The following is a 15,530-nucleotide window of genomic DNA, read 5'->3' as shown; positions in this document are numbered from 1 at the left end:
TCCCTGTCCCGTCTCACAACGGGCAGGTCAGAGTTGACCGGTGAGGAAGTGGAGGAGGCCTCCAGGATTTCTGGAGCCATACTCCACCTGACGCAAGCGGTGGCGATATGCGCGGGCAGGACCATGGCCACCTCGGTGGTTACTGAGCGGCACCTCTGGCTGTCCATGACGGCCATGAAGGAGACCGACAGGACATCCTTGCTCAACGCCCCCGTCTCCAGCGAAGGGCTATTTGGCCTCGCTGTGAAGGACGCTACCGAACGCATCGCCAAACTGGACGAGGAGAGGAGGCACCTGGCGAAACATTTGCCACTGGCAATGAAGGCCAGCAGAGCCCCAACCAACCCGTCCACCTCCAACGCCCCCAACAAGTCAGCTGGGAGGCGAAGGGCCAGGCGACAGACGCACACCCAGAGCAGCGGGAGAGCGGGCTCGGCCCCTCCAGCAGCAACGGTGACAACGTCGGTCCCGCCGGAGAAGGAGGTCGTCCAGAGGCCAGCCTGGAAGCACCAGAAGGTGTCCCAGAAAAGGCGGCACCTCTGACGAGGCGAGGGGGAGAGAGCAGAAGACGGCCCGGCGCGTGACGCAGAGAGGCCTACTGTTCCCCCCCACCCCACTGTTCAGGGCGTGGAGGGCTGTTTTTATAAATATGTGAATAAAGAGATGATTCTCATTGACACTGTCAAAGAAGGACTTTTATTCCATAAGGTTAAGAACACTTCACGTTCTATGTCTCTCCCTCACCATCTTGAGTGTAGTTCAACCCACTTAGAGTGTGTAGCTGAGCGCGCTCAAGAGAGGAAAAGGGTAAAGGTAGCAAGGCACAGCCTTAGCTCACCTAATAAAGATCTCTTACTGCAGACTCCTAGGAGCTCTGCAGTAAAGGTCTCACATAGCAGGCAAATGCCTCTGTCCCAATGTGACATGAAGGCGCTGCCGTTAGCTGGGAATGACGCCTTGCTGCAGGCCAATGCCTCAGTCAACGCAGATCAGACCTGTGCGACGTTCACGGAGAGCGGGAATACCTCCAAGGTATGGACGCCTCCAAATTGTTCTGAACGTATCAATGCCCATGGCTATGAGCGCAGCTCGCCACACATTGAGTGTGTCGCTGAGCAGCCGCCTAAGACCAGTAAAGAAGCATTGTGGCGCCACCGTGTGGTGTCAGTCAGAGATCACACCTTTCAGGTTCTATTGAATTCTGTAAAGGATAGGTCTCATGTTAAGCGGCAGTCTCAGTCAGACAATGACATGATGACGCAATCGCTTTCCGGGCAGAGCGCTCTGTCTCAGGCCAGTACCTCAGACAGCGCAGTTCAGACCCGTGCTGCGTTCACGGAGGGCAAGATTACTGGAGTTACGGTCGTAACCAACGTATCAAAGCCCCCGACTCACCCAGAACGAGCTGATGTGTCCTCTCCCTTTCAAGGGGGGCCCACCTTGGGCTATTCCACCAACCCAGTGTTGGGGAATAGCGGCGGCAGGGGCCATAGAGGAATACAGGTCCTTCCTACTGGATGCACCACAGCTTCGTGCGCACCCGCTTTCCATGCATTGCTGGCAGTGGCGTCAAAGCTGTACCCTCTCACGCTGGCTAGAACAGACGTTAGAGAAGGGTTATGCCCTCCAATTCCGCCGAACCCCACCCCCGTTCAGGGGAGTGGTGGAAACGGTGATGAAAACGCCAGACAAAGTAGCCGCTCTGAAATCAGAGATTACGGAACTTTTGGCGAAGGAGGCGGTCACAGTAGTTCCCCGGGAGCAAAGGAACAAGGGGCTTTACTCGCCCTATTTCCTAGTGCCAAAAAAGACGGGGGGAGTGAGGCCGATTTTGGATTTACGCATTCTCAACGAGAGCATAACCAAACGGCCCTTCCGAATGCTGACGACAAAACGCCTACTGGAATGTGTTCAGAAGGGAGATTTTTGTACAAGCATAGACCTAAAGGACGCGTACTTTCATGTGCCGATACAATCGCGTCACAGAAAGTTTCTGCGGTTCGCCTTTCAAGGGGTGGCGTACGAGTTCACGAGGATGCCGTTTGGGTACGCCCTGGCACCTCGGACGTTTTCCAAATGTGTGGAGGCGGCATTGGAACCGCTGCGTCGTCAAGGGATAAGGCTATTAGCCTACCTAGACGACCTGTTGATTCTCGCCCCGTCAGCAGAGCTGGCGTTCACACACACGACACAGACAGTGATGCATCTCACGCGTCTGGGGTTTGCTGTGAATTGGAAAAAGAGCGCACCTTGGCCCAGTCATCAGATTGTCTACTTGGGACTACAGTTAGACACTGTTATGATGAGGGCGCGAATTTCGGACCCTCGAAGGGCAGCATTGTTGCTAGCCCTGAGGAAGTGTCGTCCGAATCACACAGTAACGGCGCTATCGATCATGTCACTTTTGGGTCTCATGTCGGCAGCCCACTCTGTGGTCCCGCTAGGGCTTCTGCACATGCGCAAAGCACAGCGGTGGTTCGCCCAACTAAGACTAGACCCAGTGCGTCAACGTCATCGGTTGGTGGTGGTTCCTCTCTCGCTAAGAGCAGACTTGGACTATTGGCGGAACCCGTGCGTTCTCACGCACGGAGTCCCGATGGGCAAGGTGTCATCCTACATTCCAGTGTTTACAGATGCCTCTCTGACTGGATGGGGAGGGACATGTCAGTCTCAAGCGATAGGAGGTGCATGGCCTCAATCAGGTCGTCACATCAACCTCCTAGAGTTGGAAACGGTGAGACTGGTCTTGACCCACTTCGCGTCTACCCTTCGGGGTCGCGATGTGCTGGTCTGGTCAGACAACCGAACCACAGTGGCTCACATAAACCGCCAGGGAGGGGTCAGGTCTCCTGCCCTTCATCGGGCGGCAGTGGAATTGTGGCTGTGGGCTCACAAGCACCTTCGCTCGTTGAGAGCAGCACACATTCCGGGCTACTTGAACGTAGGGGCAGACATCATGTCAAGAGGGGGTCCTCGAGACGACGAGTGGTGTCTGCACCCGGACATTGTTCTACAGATTTGGGAACAATTCGGGAGAGCCGAGGTGGACCTGTTCGCGTCACGTGTGAACGCGCAGTGTCCCCTATGGTTCTCTCTGAGGAACCAGGACGAACCGCCATTGGGAAGAGACGCATTCGCGCACTACCCGTGGCCGAGAGTTCTCCTGTATGCATTCCCTCCGCTGTCTTGCATTCTCCCACTGCTAGCCAGGGTGAGGTCAGAGGGGCTGTCAGTGATACTGATAGCGCCCGATCGCCCGGGGGCTCCGTGGTTTGCAGAGATGAGTCAGATGTTGATTGCGCCACCCTGGCCAATTCCACATCGACGAGACGCGTTGATTCAGGCGGGAGGCTCGATAGGGCAATGGCCCATAATCGGCCAACCACTGAAGGCTTGGTTCCTGAATGGGACAGGTTAAAGCGCCGTGGGTTGTCTGATGCAGTGATCAGAACAATACAGGGCGCAAGAGCCGGTTCCACTTGCAGGTTGTATACCAGCAGATGGAATGTTTTCTCACGATGGTGTGATACACAGGACGTGGACCCCATGAGCTGTCAGGTAGAGAGTGTGCTCTCATTCCTACAGTCTATGTTTGATAAGCAGAAATCGCCCTCCACTATTCGAGTGTTTGCAGCGGCAATTTCAGCTGGTCATGAAGGGTTTAACGGGAAAAGTGTGTTCACTCACCCGTTAGTGAGACGTTTCCTATTGGGAACGCGACGGCTTAGGCCAAGGCCTAGAGCTACGCTGCCCAAGTGGGATTTGGCATTGGTTCTCGAAGCGCTATGTAAGTCGCCGTTCGAGCCATTGAATCAAATACCCCTCAAGATGCTGTCTATCAAGACGGCGCTGTTGCTCGCCTTGACTACTGCTAAACGAGTCAGCGATTTGTGTGCACTGTCGACGAGACCCGACTGCCTAGCCATTAATGGCGATCTGAGCAGAGCGGTGTTACGTCCTAACCCGGCATTTGTGCCGAAGGTTATTAACAGTGCATATAGATCGCAGATCGTGGAATTGTGGGCTTTTCATCCCCCTCCTCACGGGGAGAGGAGTGAGGAAAAGCTTCACTGTCTGTGCCCAGTACGCGCTTTGGCGTGTTACGTTAGGCGCACAGAGGCGGTTAGGTCATCACCTCAGCTGTTTGTGTGTCACGGTGCGGCTGCATTGGGTAGACCACTTTCAAAACAGCGTTTGTCTCATTGGCTTTGTGAAGGCATTGAGACGGCGTACGAGGCGGCGGGGCAACAACCGCCTCAGGGTATTAGAGCGCACTCCACTCGTGGAGTAGCAGCTTCTACTGCTCTTTTCAGAGGAACAGAGGTAGAGGATATTTGTAGAGCAGCGTCATGGTCGACACCGTCTCCTTTTATCCGTTTCTATCTGTTGGATATGTCTTCTAACTCTTTGGCTCGGTCGGTACTCAGCGTGGCTGAAGGGAGATCTTGAGCAGAACAGAGAAAGAAAGCAGGATTGTGAATAAGTTCATAAGTCCACTTTTATTAGAAGTAACATATTATGGACATGTTTTCTAACTCTTTTGTTCGATCGAATTTCAGCAGAGCTGAAAGGCGTTCTTGAGCTAGAAAGAGAGGACAGAGCAGGACCTTGGACAGGTTCCAATCAGGTCCGCTCTGGTTAGGAAGACTTATGTCAGGAATAAGCCTTTTAAACTCCAATCTCGATTGCACTCAGCACAGCTGAAGGAGAATCTTGAGGTAGAGGAGGGAGAAGCAGGATGATAGACTGATCTCTATCAGGTCCGCTTTGGATGAAGAGCATATTCTGTGGCATGTCTCCTGGCTGACAGTATCAGCATATAGAAACATGTACTGAGTGGACAGAATGTGAGGTCATCTATCTGAGGTTCAGTTTAGTATGACTGGTATATTTTGTTCCATAGAATATTGAGGCACGGCTATCTGCTAGTCAGATTAGCACGGCGTCTATTCTATTGATCTGCCCAACAGCCATTGACATTGTCATTGAGCTAGATGGGGCGGGTCTATAACCGATGACGCGGTATATTGTGACGCCTTGATGGGTTCTATATCGTGGAGCTCCGCCCCATAGGGGAGCTATGCTCCTAGTGGTTTACCCTCTGCCCTAAGGCAGATGCAGCCTGAAGCAAAATTATGCACACACCTACAGCCAATAGGAGTACAGGTGTCCCTATATAAGGAACCCCGTTCCCTCAATCTGCCTCCCATTATCTTCAGCGACTGGACTAGAATTGAAGAAGCCATAGAAGACTCAGGAAGATCTCGTCGTTGATATCCAGCCATCAACGTCTTCCTACAATGAGCACACCTAGCTTATCCAAGGTAAGCATTTAACAAAAGCTCTTTTCAGAGCTCAATGTCGCTGTTCCCCTTGGCGGCTGTCGACCCCCCCCGACACTGTTTCGTGGGTTGAGAGGCACAGCACGCCAGGGACAGCTTCATCAATCCCCCACTATGCGCCAGCTGCGCCCTCCTTTTTTGAAGGAGTGGAAGCAGCATTGGGCATTTTTAGGGAGGATATTCCTCTTGAGGATGTGCTATCAGTGTTAGTCTCAGCTGAGGCATCATCTGAGGGCACTGACTCAGGAGATGACAGGGCTATTGGGGAAGAAATGAATATTCTATTGGAACAATTCATTACACTGACCCAGATGTTTAACACCCCTTTTCCTTCGGGAAATTGTGAGGTCATTACATCCCTGGATGATGACGCCACAGCCTCTCTGTGCCTGAATTCTCAGGTCTCATTGAGTGGGCTGCTAAACAGCGGGAGATTAAGCTGCCCCCCATTCCCTCCAACCCGGAAGTGGATATGAGGAAGGGCGGCCGTTACTCTCGCTACAGCTTGGCGTCAGACGGCGGCCTCCAGCAGCAAGGGAGCGGGCCTCGCCCCCCCCCTGCAGCGCCAGAGGTGCCGGCGAGAGAGGTCATTAAAGCGTCATCCTGGCATCACCCGAAGGGCGGCCAGAAGAGACGCCGTTTATGACAGGCGAGGGGGAGAGAACGGAAGACGGCACAGCGCCTGCTGTGACCGAGCCCACTGTCCCCCCCCACTCTACCGTTGAGTGTATGGAGGAGAATGTTTTTTGTTGATGTGTGTAATAAAGAGTTGGCTCTACTTGACACTGTCAAGAAAGAGCCCCCTTTTCCATAATACATCCGAGAGCGTTCGACCTTCCTCACTCTCGCTCTCTCTCTTACCACTATGAGTGCAGCTCAGCCCACCATGGTGCGTTGCTGAATGCACACATAAGGCAGGTATATAAAAGGTATTAAGTGTACCTTATAGGACCTCACTTTACAGACTCCTAGGAGTGCCGTAGTGAGTGTCTCACATAGCAGGCTGCAGTCTCAGCCAGATAATGGCATGATGACGCGACCGCTATCCGGGACGGCGCTCTGTCTCAGGCTAACGCCTCAGTCAGTGCAGTTCAGACCCGTGCTGCGTTCACGGAGGGCCTGATTACTACGGTTACGGGCGTAACCACGTATCGGCGCCCCCGTTTCTCTCAGAACGCGCTGATAATAACCACATTGGGGGTGGCGCACTATCACAGACTAAGGTCTCTGTTAGTACGACCCAGACCCATGCTGCGTTCAAGAAGGGCCCGATTACCACGGTCACGAAGGTGCCCAGTGTATCGGCGCCCCCACCTTTTCCTGAACGCGCCCAGGCTCACCACACTGAGTGTAGTTCAGCCCACCAGGGGTGCAGAGCTGAACGCACACAGGAGGTGAAAGGAGGAATAATACCTAGACGCCGTCTTGGTTTATCTCAAAGAGAACTCACATTACAGACTCCAAGGAGTACTGTAGTGAGTGCCTCTCATAGCAGGCTGCAGTCTCAGTCAGGAGACATGATGACGCAGCCGCTAGTTGGGGATGGCGCACTATCGCAGACTAAGGTCTCGGTTAGTGCGATTCAGACCCATGCTGCGTTCACGGAGGGCCCGATTACCACGGTGACGAAGTTTCCCAGTGTATCGGCGCCCCCACTTCTTTCTGAACGCGCTAATACTCACCACACTGAGCGTAGTTCAGCCCACCAGAGGTGCAGAGCTGAACGCACACAGGAGGTGAAGGGAGGAAAGATACCAAGACACCGTCTTGGCTTATCTCAGGATACCTCACATTCAGCAGGCAGCTGTCTCTGTCCCAATGTGACATGAAGACGCAGCCGCTAGCCGGGAATGACGCCTTGCTGCAGGCTAATGCCTCAGTCAGCGCAGATCAGACCCGTGCGACGTTCACGGAGAGCGGGAATACCAGGGTTACAGGTATAACCAAGGTATGGACGCCTCCGAATTATTCTGAACGTGTCAATGCCCATGGCTATGAGCGCAGCTCACCACATATTGAGTGTGTCGTTGAACAGTCGCCTAAGACCAGTAAAGAGGCATTGTGGCACCACCGTGTGGTGTCAGTCAGAGATCACACCTTTCAGATTCTATTGAATTCTGTAAAGGATGAGTCTCATGTTAAGCGGCAGTCTCAGTCAGACAATGACATGATGACGCAATCGCTTTCCGGGCAGAGCGCTCTGTCTCAGGCCAGTACCTCAGACAGCGCAGTTCAGACCCGTGCTGCGTTCCTGGAGGGCAAGATTACTGGAGTTACGGTCGTAACCAACGTATCAAAGCCCCCGACTCACCCAGAACGAGCTGACGTATCCTCTCCCTTTCAAGGGGGGCCCGACTTGGGCTATTCCACCAACCCAGTGCTGGGGAATAGCGGCGGCGAGGGCCATAGAGGAATACAGGTCCTTCCTACTGGACGCACCACAGCTTCGTGCGCACCCGCTGTCTCTGCATTGCTGGCAGTGGCGTCGAAGCTGTACCCTCTCACGCTGGCTAGAACAGACGTTAGAGAAGGGTTATGCCCTCCAATTCCATCGGACCCCACCCCCGTTCAAGGGAGTGGTGGAAACGGTGATGAAAACGCCAGACAAAGTAGCCGCTCTGAGATCAGAGATTACGGAACTTTTGGCGAAGGAGGCGGTCACAGTAGTTCCCCGAGAGCAAAGGAACAAGGGGCTTTACTCGCCCTATTTCCTAGTGCCAAAAAAGACGGGGGGAGTGAGGCCGATTTTGGATTTACGCATTCTCAACGAGAGCATAACCAAACGGCCCTTCCGAATGCTGACGACAAAACGCCTACTGGAATGTGTTCAGAAGGGAGATTTTTGTACAAGCATAGACCTAAAGGACGCGTACTTTCATGTGCCGATACAATCGCGCCACAGAAAGTTTCTGCGGTTCGCCTTTCAAGGGGTGGCGTAAGAGTTCACGAGGATGCCGTTTGGGTACGCCCTGGCACCTCGAACGTTTTCCAAATGTGTGGAGGCGGCATTGGAACCGCTGCGTCGTCAAGGGATAAGGCTATTAGCCTACCTAGACGACCTGCTGATTCTCGCCCCGTCAGCAGAGCTGGCGTTCACACACACGACACAGACAGTGATTCATCTCACGCGTCTGGGGTTTGCTGTGAATTGGAAAAAGAGCGCACCCTGGCCCAGTCATCAGATTGTCTACCTGGGACTACAGCTAGACACTGTAATGATGAGGGCGCGAATTTCGGACCCTCGAAGGGCAGCATTGTTACTAGCCCTGAGGAAGTGTCGTCCGAATCACACAGTAACGGCGCTATCGATCATGTCACTTTTGGGTCTCATGTCGGCAGCCCACTCTGTGGTCCCGCTAGGGCTTCTGCACATGCGCAAAGCACAGCGGTGGTTCGCCCAACTAAGACTAGACCCAGTGCGTCAACGTCATCGGTTGGTGGTGGTTCCTCTCTCGCTAAGAGCAGACCTGGACTATTGGCGGAACCCGTGCGTTCTCACGCACGGAGTCCCGATGGGCAAGGTGTCATCCTACATTCCAGTGTTTACAGATGCCTCTCTGACTGGATGGGGAGGGACATGTCAGTCTCAAGCGATAGGAGGTGCATGGCCTCAATCAGGTCGTCACATCAACCTCCTAGAGTTGGAAACGGTGCGACTGGTCTTGACCCACTTCGCGTCTACCCTTCGGGGTCGCGATGTGTTGGTCTGGTCAGACAACCGAACCACAGTAGCTCACATAAACCGCCAGGGAGGGGTCAGGTCTCCTGCCCTTCATCGGGCGGCAGTGGAATTGTGGCTGTGGGCTCACAAGCACCTTCGCTCGTTGAGAGCAGCACACATTCCGGGCTACTTGAACGTAGGGGCAGACCTCATGTCAAGAGGGGGTCCTCGAGACGACGAGTGGTGTCTGCACCCGGACATTGTTCTACAGATTTGGGAACAATTCGGGAGAGCCGAGGTGGACCTGTCCGCGTCACGTGTGAACGCGCAGTGTCCCCTATGGTTCTCTCTGAGAAACCAGGACGAACCGCCATTGGGAAGAGACGCATTCGCGCACTACCTGTGGCCGAAAGTTCTCCTGTATGCATTCCCTCCGCTGTCTTGCATTCTCCCACTGCTAGCCAGGGTGAGGTCAGAGGAGCTGTCAGTGATACTGATAGCGCCCGATCGCCCGGGGGCTCCGTGGTTTGCAGAGATGAGTCAGATGTTGATTGCGCCACCCTGGCCAATTCCACATCAACGAGACGCGTTGACTCAGGCGGGAGGCTCGATAGGGCAATGGCCCATAATCGGCCAACCACTGAAGGCTTGGTTCCTGAATGGGACAGGTTAAAGCGCCGTGGGTTGTCTGATGCAGTGATCAGAACAATACAGGGCGCAAGAGCCGGTTCCACTTCTAGGGTGTATACCAGCAGATGGAACGTTTTCTCACGATGGTGTGATACACAGGACGTGGACCCCATGAGCTGTCAGGTAGAGAGTGTGCTCTCATTCCTACAGTCTATGTTTGATAAGCAGAAATCGCCCTCCACTATTCGAGTGTTTGCAGCGGCAATTTCAGCTGGTCATGAAGGTTTTAACGGAAAAAGTGTTTTCAGTCACCCTTTAGTGAAACGTTTCCTATTGGGAACGCAACGGCTTAGGCCAAGACCTAGAGCTACGCTGCCCAAGTGGGATTTGGCATTGGTTCTCGAAGCGCTATGTAAGTCGCCGTTCGAGCCATTGAATCAAATACCCCTCAAGATGCTGTCTATCAAGACGGCGCTGTTGCTCACCTTGACTACTGCTAAACGAGTCAGCGATTTGTGTGCACTGTCGACGAGACCCGACTGCCTTGCCATTAATGGCGATTTGAGCAGAGCGGTGTTACGTCCTAACCCGGCATTTGTGCCGAAGGTTATTAACAGTGCATATAGATCGCAGATCGTGGAATTGTGGGCTTTTCATCCCCTTCCCCATGGGGAGAGGAGTGAGGAAAAGCTTCACTGTCTGTGCCCAGTACGCGCTTTGGCGTGTTACGTTAGGCGCACAGCGGCGGTTAGGTCATCGCCTCAGCTGTTTGTGTGTCACGGTGCGGCTGCATTGGGTAGACCACTTTCAAAACAGCGTTTGTCTCATTGGCTTTGTGAAGGCATTGAGACGGCGTACGAGGCGGCGGGGCAACAACCGCCTCAGGGTATTAGAGCGCACTCCACTCGTGGAGTAGCAGCTTCTACTGCTCTTTTCAGAGGAACAGAGGTAGAGGATATTTGTAGAGCAGCGTCATGGTCGACACCGTCTCCTTTTATCCGTTTTCTATCTGTTGGATATGTCTTCTAACTCTTTGGCTCGGTCTGTACTCAGCGTGGCTGAAGGGAGATCATGAGCAGAATAGAGAAAGAAAGCAGGATTGTGAATAAGTTCATAAGTCCGCTTTTATTAGAAGTAACATATTATGGACATGTTTTCTAACTCTTTTGTTCGATCGAATTTCAGCAGAGCTGAAAGGCGTTCTTGAGCTAGAAAAGGAGGACAGAGCAGGACCTTGGACAGGTTCCAATCAGGTCCGCTCTGGTTAGGAAGACTTATGTCAAGAATAAGCCTTTTAAACTCCAATCTCGATTGCACTCAGCACAGCTGAAGGGGAATCTTGAGGTAGAGGAGGGAGAAGCAGGATGATAGACTGGTCTCTATCAGGTCCGCTTCGGATGAAGAGCATATTCTGTGGCATGTCTCCTGGCTGACAGTGTCAGCATATAGAAACATGTATTGAGTGGATAGAATGTGAGGTCATCTATCTGAGGTTCAGTTTAGTATGACTGGTATATTTTGTTCCATAGAATATTGAGGCACGGCTATCTGCTAGTCAGATTAGCACGGCGTCTATTCTATTGATCTGCCCAATAGCCATTGACATTGTCATTGAGCTAGATGGGGCGGGTCTATAACCGATGACGCGGTATATTGTGACGCCCTGATGGGTTTTTAGTCGCAGTACTGCGGGAATTGGTTGCAGCCATTGCTGGGCTTGACCTTTTCATTTTTTAATGGGAAGTGTTAGGCTCGGCAGGGAGTACATTTTGGAGCGTTTCGCTCCGCCTTAAACCACTAGGAGCATAGCTCCCCTATGGGGCGGAGCTCCACGATATAGAACGATTAGTTACCGGAGTGTAACTCCAGTTCTATGAGTGGAGCGGAGCCCCATAGGACTTAAGGCCCTACCGACCCTCTCTAGTCTCGCTGAAGATAATATCTCGGGAGGCAGATTGAGGGAACGGGGTTCCTTATATAGGGACACCTGTACTCCTATTGGCTGTAGGTGTGTGCATAATTTTGCTTCAGGCTGCATCTGCCTTAGGGCAGAGGGTAAACCACTAGGAGCATAGCTCCCCTATGGGGCTCCGCTCCACTCATAGAACTGGAGTTACACTCCGGTAACTAATCGTTTTTAGTCGCAGTACTGCGGGAATTGGTTGCAGCCATTGCTGGGCTTGACCTTTGCATTTTTTAATGGGAAGTGTTAGGCTCGGCAGGGAGTACATTTTGGAGCGTTTCGCTCCGCCTTAAACCACTAGGAGCATAGCTCCCCTATGGGGCGGAGCTCCACGATATAGAACGACTAGTTACCGGAGTGTAACTCCAGTTCTATGAGTGGAGCGGAGCCCCATAGGACTTAAGGCCCTACCGACCCTCTCTAGTCTCGCTGAAGATAATATCTCGGGAGGCAGATTGAGGGAACGGGGTTCCTTATATAGGGACACCTGTACTCCTATTGGCTGTAGGTGTGTGCATAATTTTGTTTCAGGCTGCGTCTGCCTTAGGGCAGAGGGTAAACCACTAGGAGCATAGCTCCCCTATGGGGCTCCGCTCCACTCATAGAACTGGAGTTACACTCCGGTAACTAGTCGGCTATTCCCGTTCAGAGGCAGGCTGCTGTGATGTGTTACAAGTGCCATGTAATAACAATAACAATACTATAGTGGCTTCGATTTCAAACTCAAGAGTGCACCCTCACCAGCTGTTTGTTTCCCATTTGGAGAGAAATAATGTGTGGATGTCATTTCGGACATTTTGGCGCTCACGCGAAATGACACAAAGTAACAAAGTCGGAGGGAAACAAAGTAGCCTCTCACTCGCTGCCTGTGGGTGGGAACCGGCTTAGGGCTGTCTGTCTGTCCATCTGTCTGTCCCTCGCTCCAATTGGATAAGGCCACACCGGCCCGGTGGCCAATCGTTGCCTCTTGTGGCGAGGTATATGTACGGCTCTCGAAGTGGCGAGCGGCTCATTCAGACTTTCTGTGACTTTCTCAAGCTACCAATATGAGCGGAAGAGGCAAAACCGGAGGCAAGGCCAGGGCGAAGGCAAAGACCCGTTCATCCCGTGCTGGCCTCCAGTTCCCCGTGGGCCGTGTGCACAGGCTGCTGCGCAAAGGCAACTACGCCGAGCGTGTGGGCGCTGGCGCACCAGTCTACCTGGCCGCCGTACTCGAGTACCTGACTGCTGAGATCCTGGAGTTGGCCGGCAACGCTGCCCGTGACAACAAGAAGACTCGTATCATCCCCCGTCACCTGCAACTGGCCGTCCGTAACGACGAGGAGCTGAACAAACTGCTCGGCGGTGTGACCATCGCTCAGGGTGGTGTGCTGCCCAACATCCAGGCAGTCCTACTCCCCAAGAAGACCGAGAAGGCAGTCAAAGCCAAGTAAATTCGCTACTGCGACTTCAACTTGACTACTCAACCCCCAAAGGCTCTTTTAAGAGCCAACCACCTAGCTCTCCAAAAGCGCAAAGTACCTTTCTATGACCGCAATACATTGAGTGGGTGTATACACAACTATTTCGACATTCTGTGCCCACATGAGGCCTTGCATGAACAACAACACCTACTTGGCCTCATTTGCCATAGCAGGCTAGCATTAGATGATACGTGCCTATAAGCTGTCACTCTTGACTTTGGCGACTATTATTGCGCGTAAAGGGCCGGCGGCGTCCTATTGCGCGCGCACCGGGAGTTTGAGTTTTGGAGAGGCCGGGCCTCCCGTCCAATGGCCAACGGAGGAGGCCTGCGAAACGGGCCAATCGGGGTGGTGGGGAGATGGTGTCCAATCAGCAGGCGCCACTGCCGGCTTTATAAACTTCACATAGGCATTTCGAGGCTATACTCCCGACTGTCAGAGCAGCGCCATGGCCAGAACCAAGCAAACCGCTCGCAAATCCACCGGTGGCAAAGCCCCCAGGAAGCAGCTCGCCACTAAGGCTGCTCGCAAGAGTGCCCCGGCCACCGGCGGTGTGAAGAAGCCTCACCGTTACAGGCCCGGCACCGTGGCTCTGAGAGAGATCCGTCGTTACCAGAAGTCCACTGAGCTACTCATCCGCAAGCTGCCCTTCCAGCGCCTGGTGCGAGAAATCGCCCAGGACTTCAAGACCGACCTGCGCTTCCAGAGCTCCGCCGTGATGGCCCTACAGGAGGCTAGCGAGGCTTACCTGGTCGGCCTGTTCGAGGACACCAACCTGTGCGCCATCCACGCCAAGCGGGTGACCATCATGCCCAAGGACATCCAGCTGGCCCGCCGTATTCGCGGAGAGCGCGCATAAATGAGGATGACCTGAACTCGAATATCCCCCAAAGGCTCTTTTAAGAGCCACCTCCATATTTCCATCAAAAAGGCACAATTGTTCCATGTATACACGCACCTCTACATTAGCCACCATGTATGTTGTTCACTAACACGTCTAAAAGCTACGTATTGCACCTTTTTAGTTGCCTGAAGTCTAGCTTCAATGTTTGTGTGTGTGTATATACACAACCATCTGGCATCATCCACTTCCTTTGAACTATATAGTAACACAGTAAAATGCTTTACAAAGGAGGGGAAAAAGAAACGAGTGATAATATAGGCCGAATAGTAACAAGAATTGTGTTCAGATGAATAATTGACACTATTAGTTGTGTGTAATAATAGCCTTGCATGCAGTCCAGAAAAAACATTGCATGCCAACTTACTTTGAAAGTCCCATGTTGCAGTGCTGCTGAGAGACTCATGCAGAGGCCCAAACTTTACAATGGAGCACGGAGGCCATCTTGTGGTTAAATGTGGGTACTGCACCTCATGGTGAGTCCCTTTCAGCATTTGCTCTTTAGGCCAGCGTTTCCCAAACGCGGTCCTGGGGTCCACAAGGGGTGCGCGTTTTGCGTTTTGCCCTAGCACTCCACAACTGATTCTAATACTCCCAGCTTGATGATGATGAGTTGATTATTTGAATCAGCTGTGTAGTGCTAGGGCAAAAACTCCCAAAATGTGGCCCGAGTTTGGGAAACCCTGCTTTAGGCTAATACTAGCCTATTAGGATGACTTGGTTCGATCGCTTTAATGGCAACTGCTGAACTCTGGTTTCACTAATTACTTGTCCCAGGTCACCATTATGAATCCAATAGCAAAACAAATGTTTCAAAATAGCTCAATAGTGAAAAAAGGCCAGGAAATGATGGGTTCTCAGCAATATTTCACCAACAACCAATCACTATTCACGCATAGACATTAGGATCATCAACAAATATTCCTAAGTCATACTACAAAAGGGTTGTAACGAAATGGATTTGTCTGTTCAATGCAAGTTCAACGTCAAAGAAAAAGTGCATCACCACAACAAACGTGTCTTTAGATACACTGTAAAAAATGACTTTGTGGAATGTACTCAAGCTATTACAGTCAACAAAAGCACACGTCATATTGTTGAGTAGATCTTTTTGCTTGTTTTTATGAGTAGATAAGCTTGAGTAAGTTGAGTTGATGTGGTCCAATACATTGAGTAAAGATGATAGAGACGTAAAAAGGATTATATTACGTTGATTCGACTCAAATAGACATTGTGTTATTTTACCTGAATGATTCATCCTATTATGTATTTAGACCAACTTACTTTGGATTCACTCAATCACATCCCTTAAGAGAAAAGGTATCCGGACACCGGGAATCCATTTATTTAAACATCAACGGTTTGCAAAACATCTGTTATTATGAGTTGACAAATTACGTAATTGCAATCAACACTGCAGGTAAATCATGATTGCTGCAGGTAGGCAACACCGTAGAAATAGGAACTACAACACTAACAACAAGTGACATTTACTCCTGATGTACTGACTGACCTGTTGCAACCTCTACAACCACTGTGCTTATTATTTGACCCTGCTGGTCATCTATGA

The 15,530-nt window shown here is 52.0% G+C and overlaps 2 protein-coding genes across 2 annotated transcripts; both read left to right on the top strand.

The window, feature by feature from the left end:
* Positions 1–12,642: 12,642 nt before the first annotated feature.
* On the top strand, positions 12,643–13,029 carry LOC311114116 (histone H2A; the record flags this gene model as incomplete). Its single annotated transcript, XM_084189394.1, has 1 exon — positions 12,643–13,029. The coding sequence occupies one exon, from the start codon at positions 12,643–12,645 to the stop codon at positions 13,027–13,029; it is 387 nt and encodes a 128-aa protein (XP_084045520.1).
* A 478-nt stretch (positions 13,030–13,507) lies between these two features.
* On the top strand, positions 13,508–13,918 carry LOC311114108 (histone H3.2; the record flags this gene model as incomplete). The annotated part of the gene is made up of 1 exon (XM_084189387.1): positions 13,508–13,918. One exon carries the CDS (start codon positions 13,508–13,510, stop codon positions 13,916–13,918), a length of 411 nt encoding a protein of 136 aa, XP_084045513.1.
* Positions 13,919–15,530: the final 1,612 nt, after the last annotated feature.

The sequence above is a fragment of the Coregonus lavaretus genome (genome assembly GCF_964263955.1).
Source record: "Coregonus lavaretus genome assembly, contig: HAP1_SCAFFOLD_1607, whole genome shotgun sequence".
In the NCBI taxonomy this organism is placed as follows: Eukaryota; Metazoa; Chordata; class Actinopteri; order Salmoniformes; family Salmonidae; genus Coregonus; species Coregonus lavaretus.
This window is presented reverse-complemented; position numbering and strand designations above follow the sequence as displayed.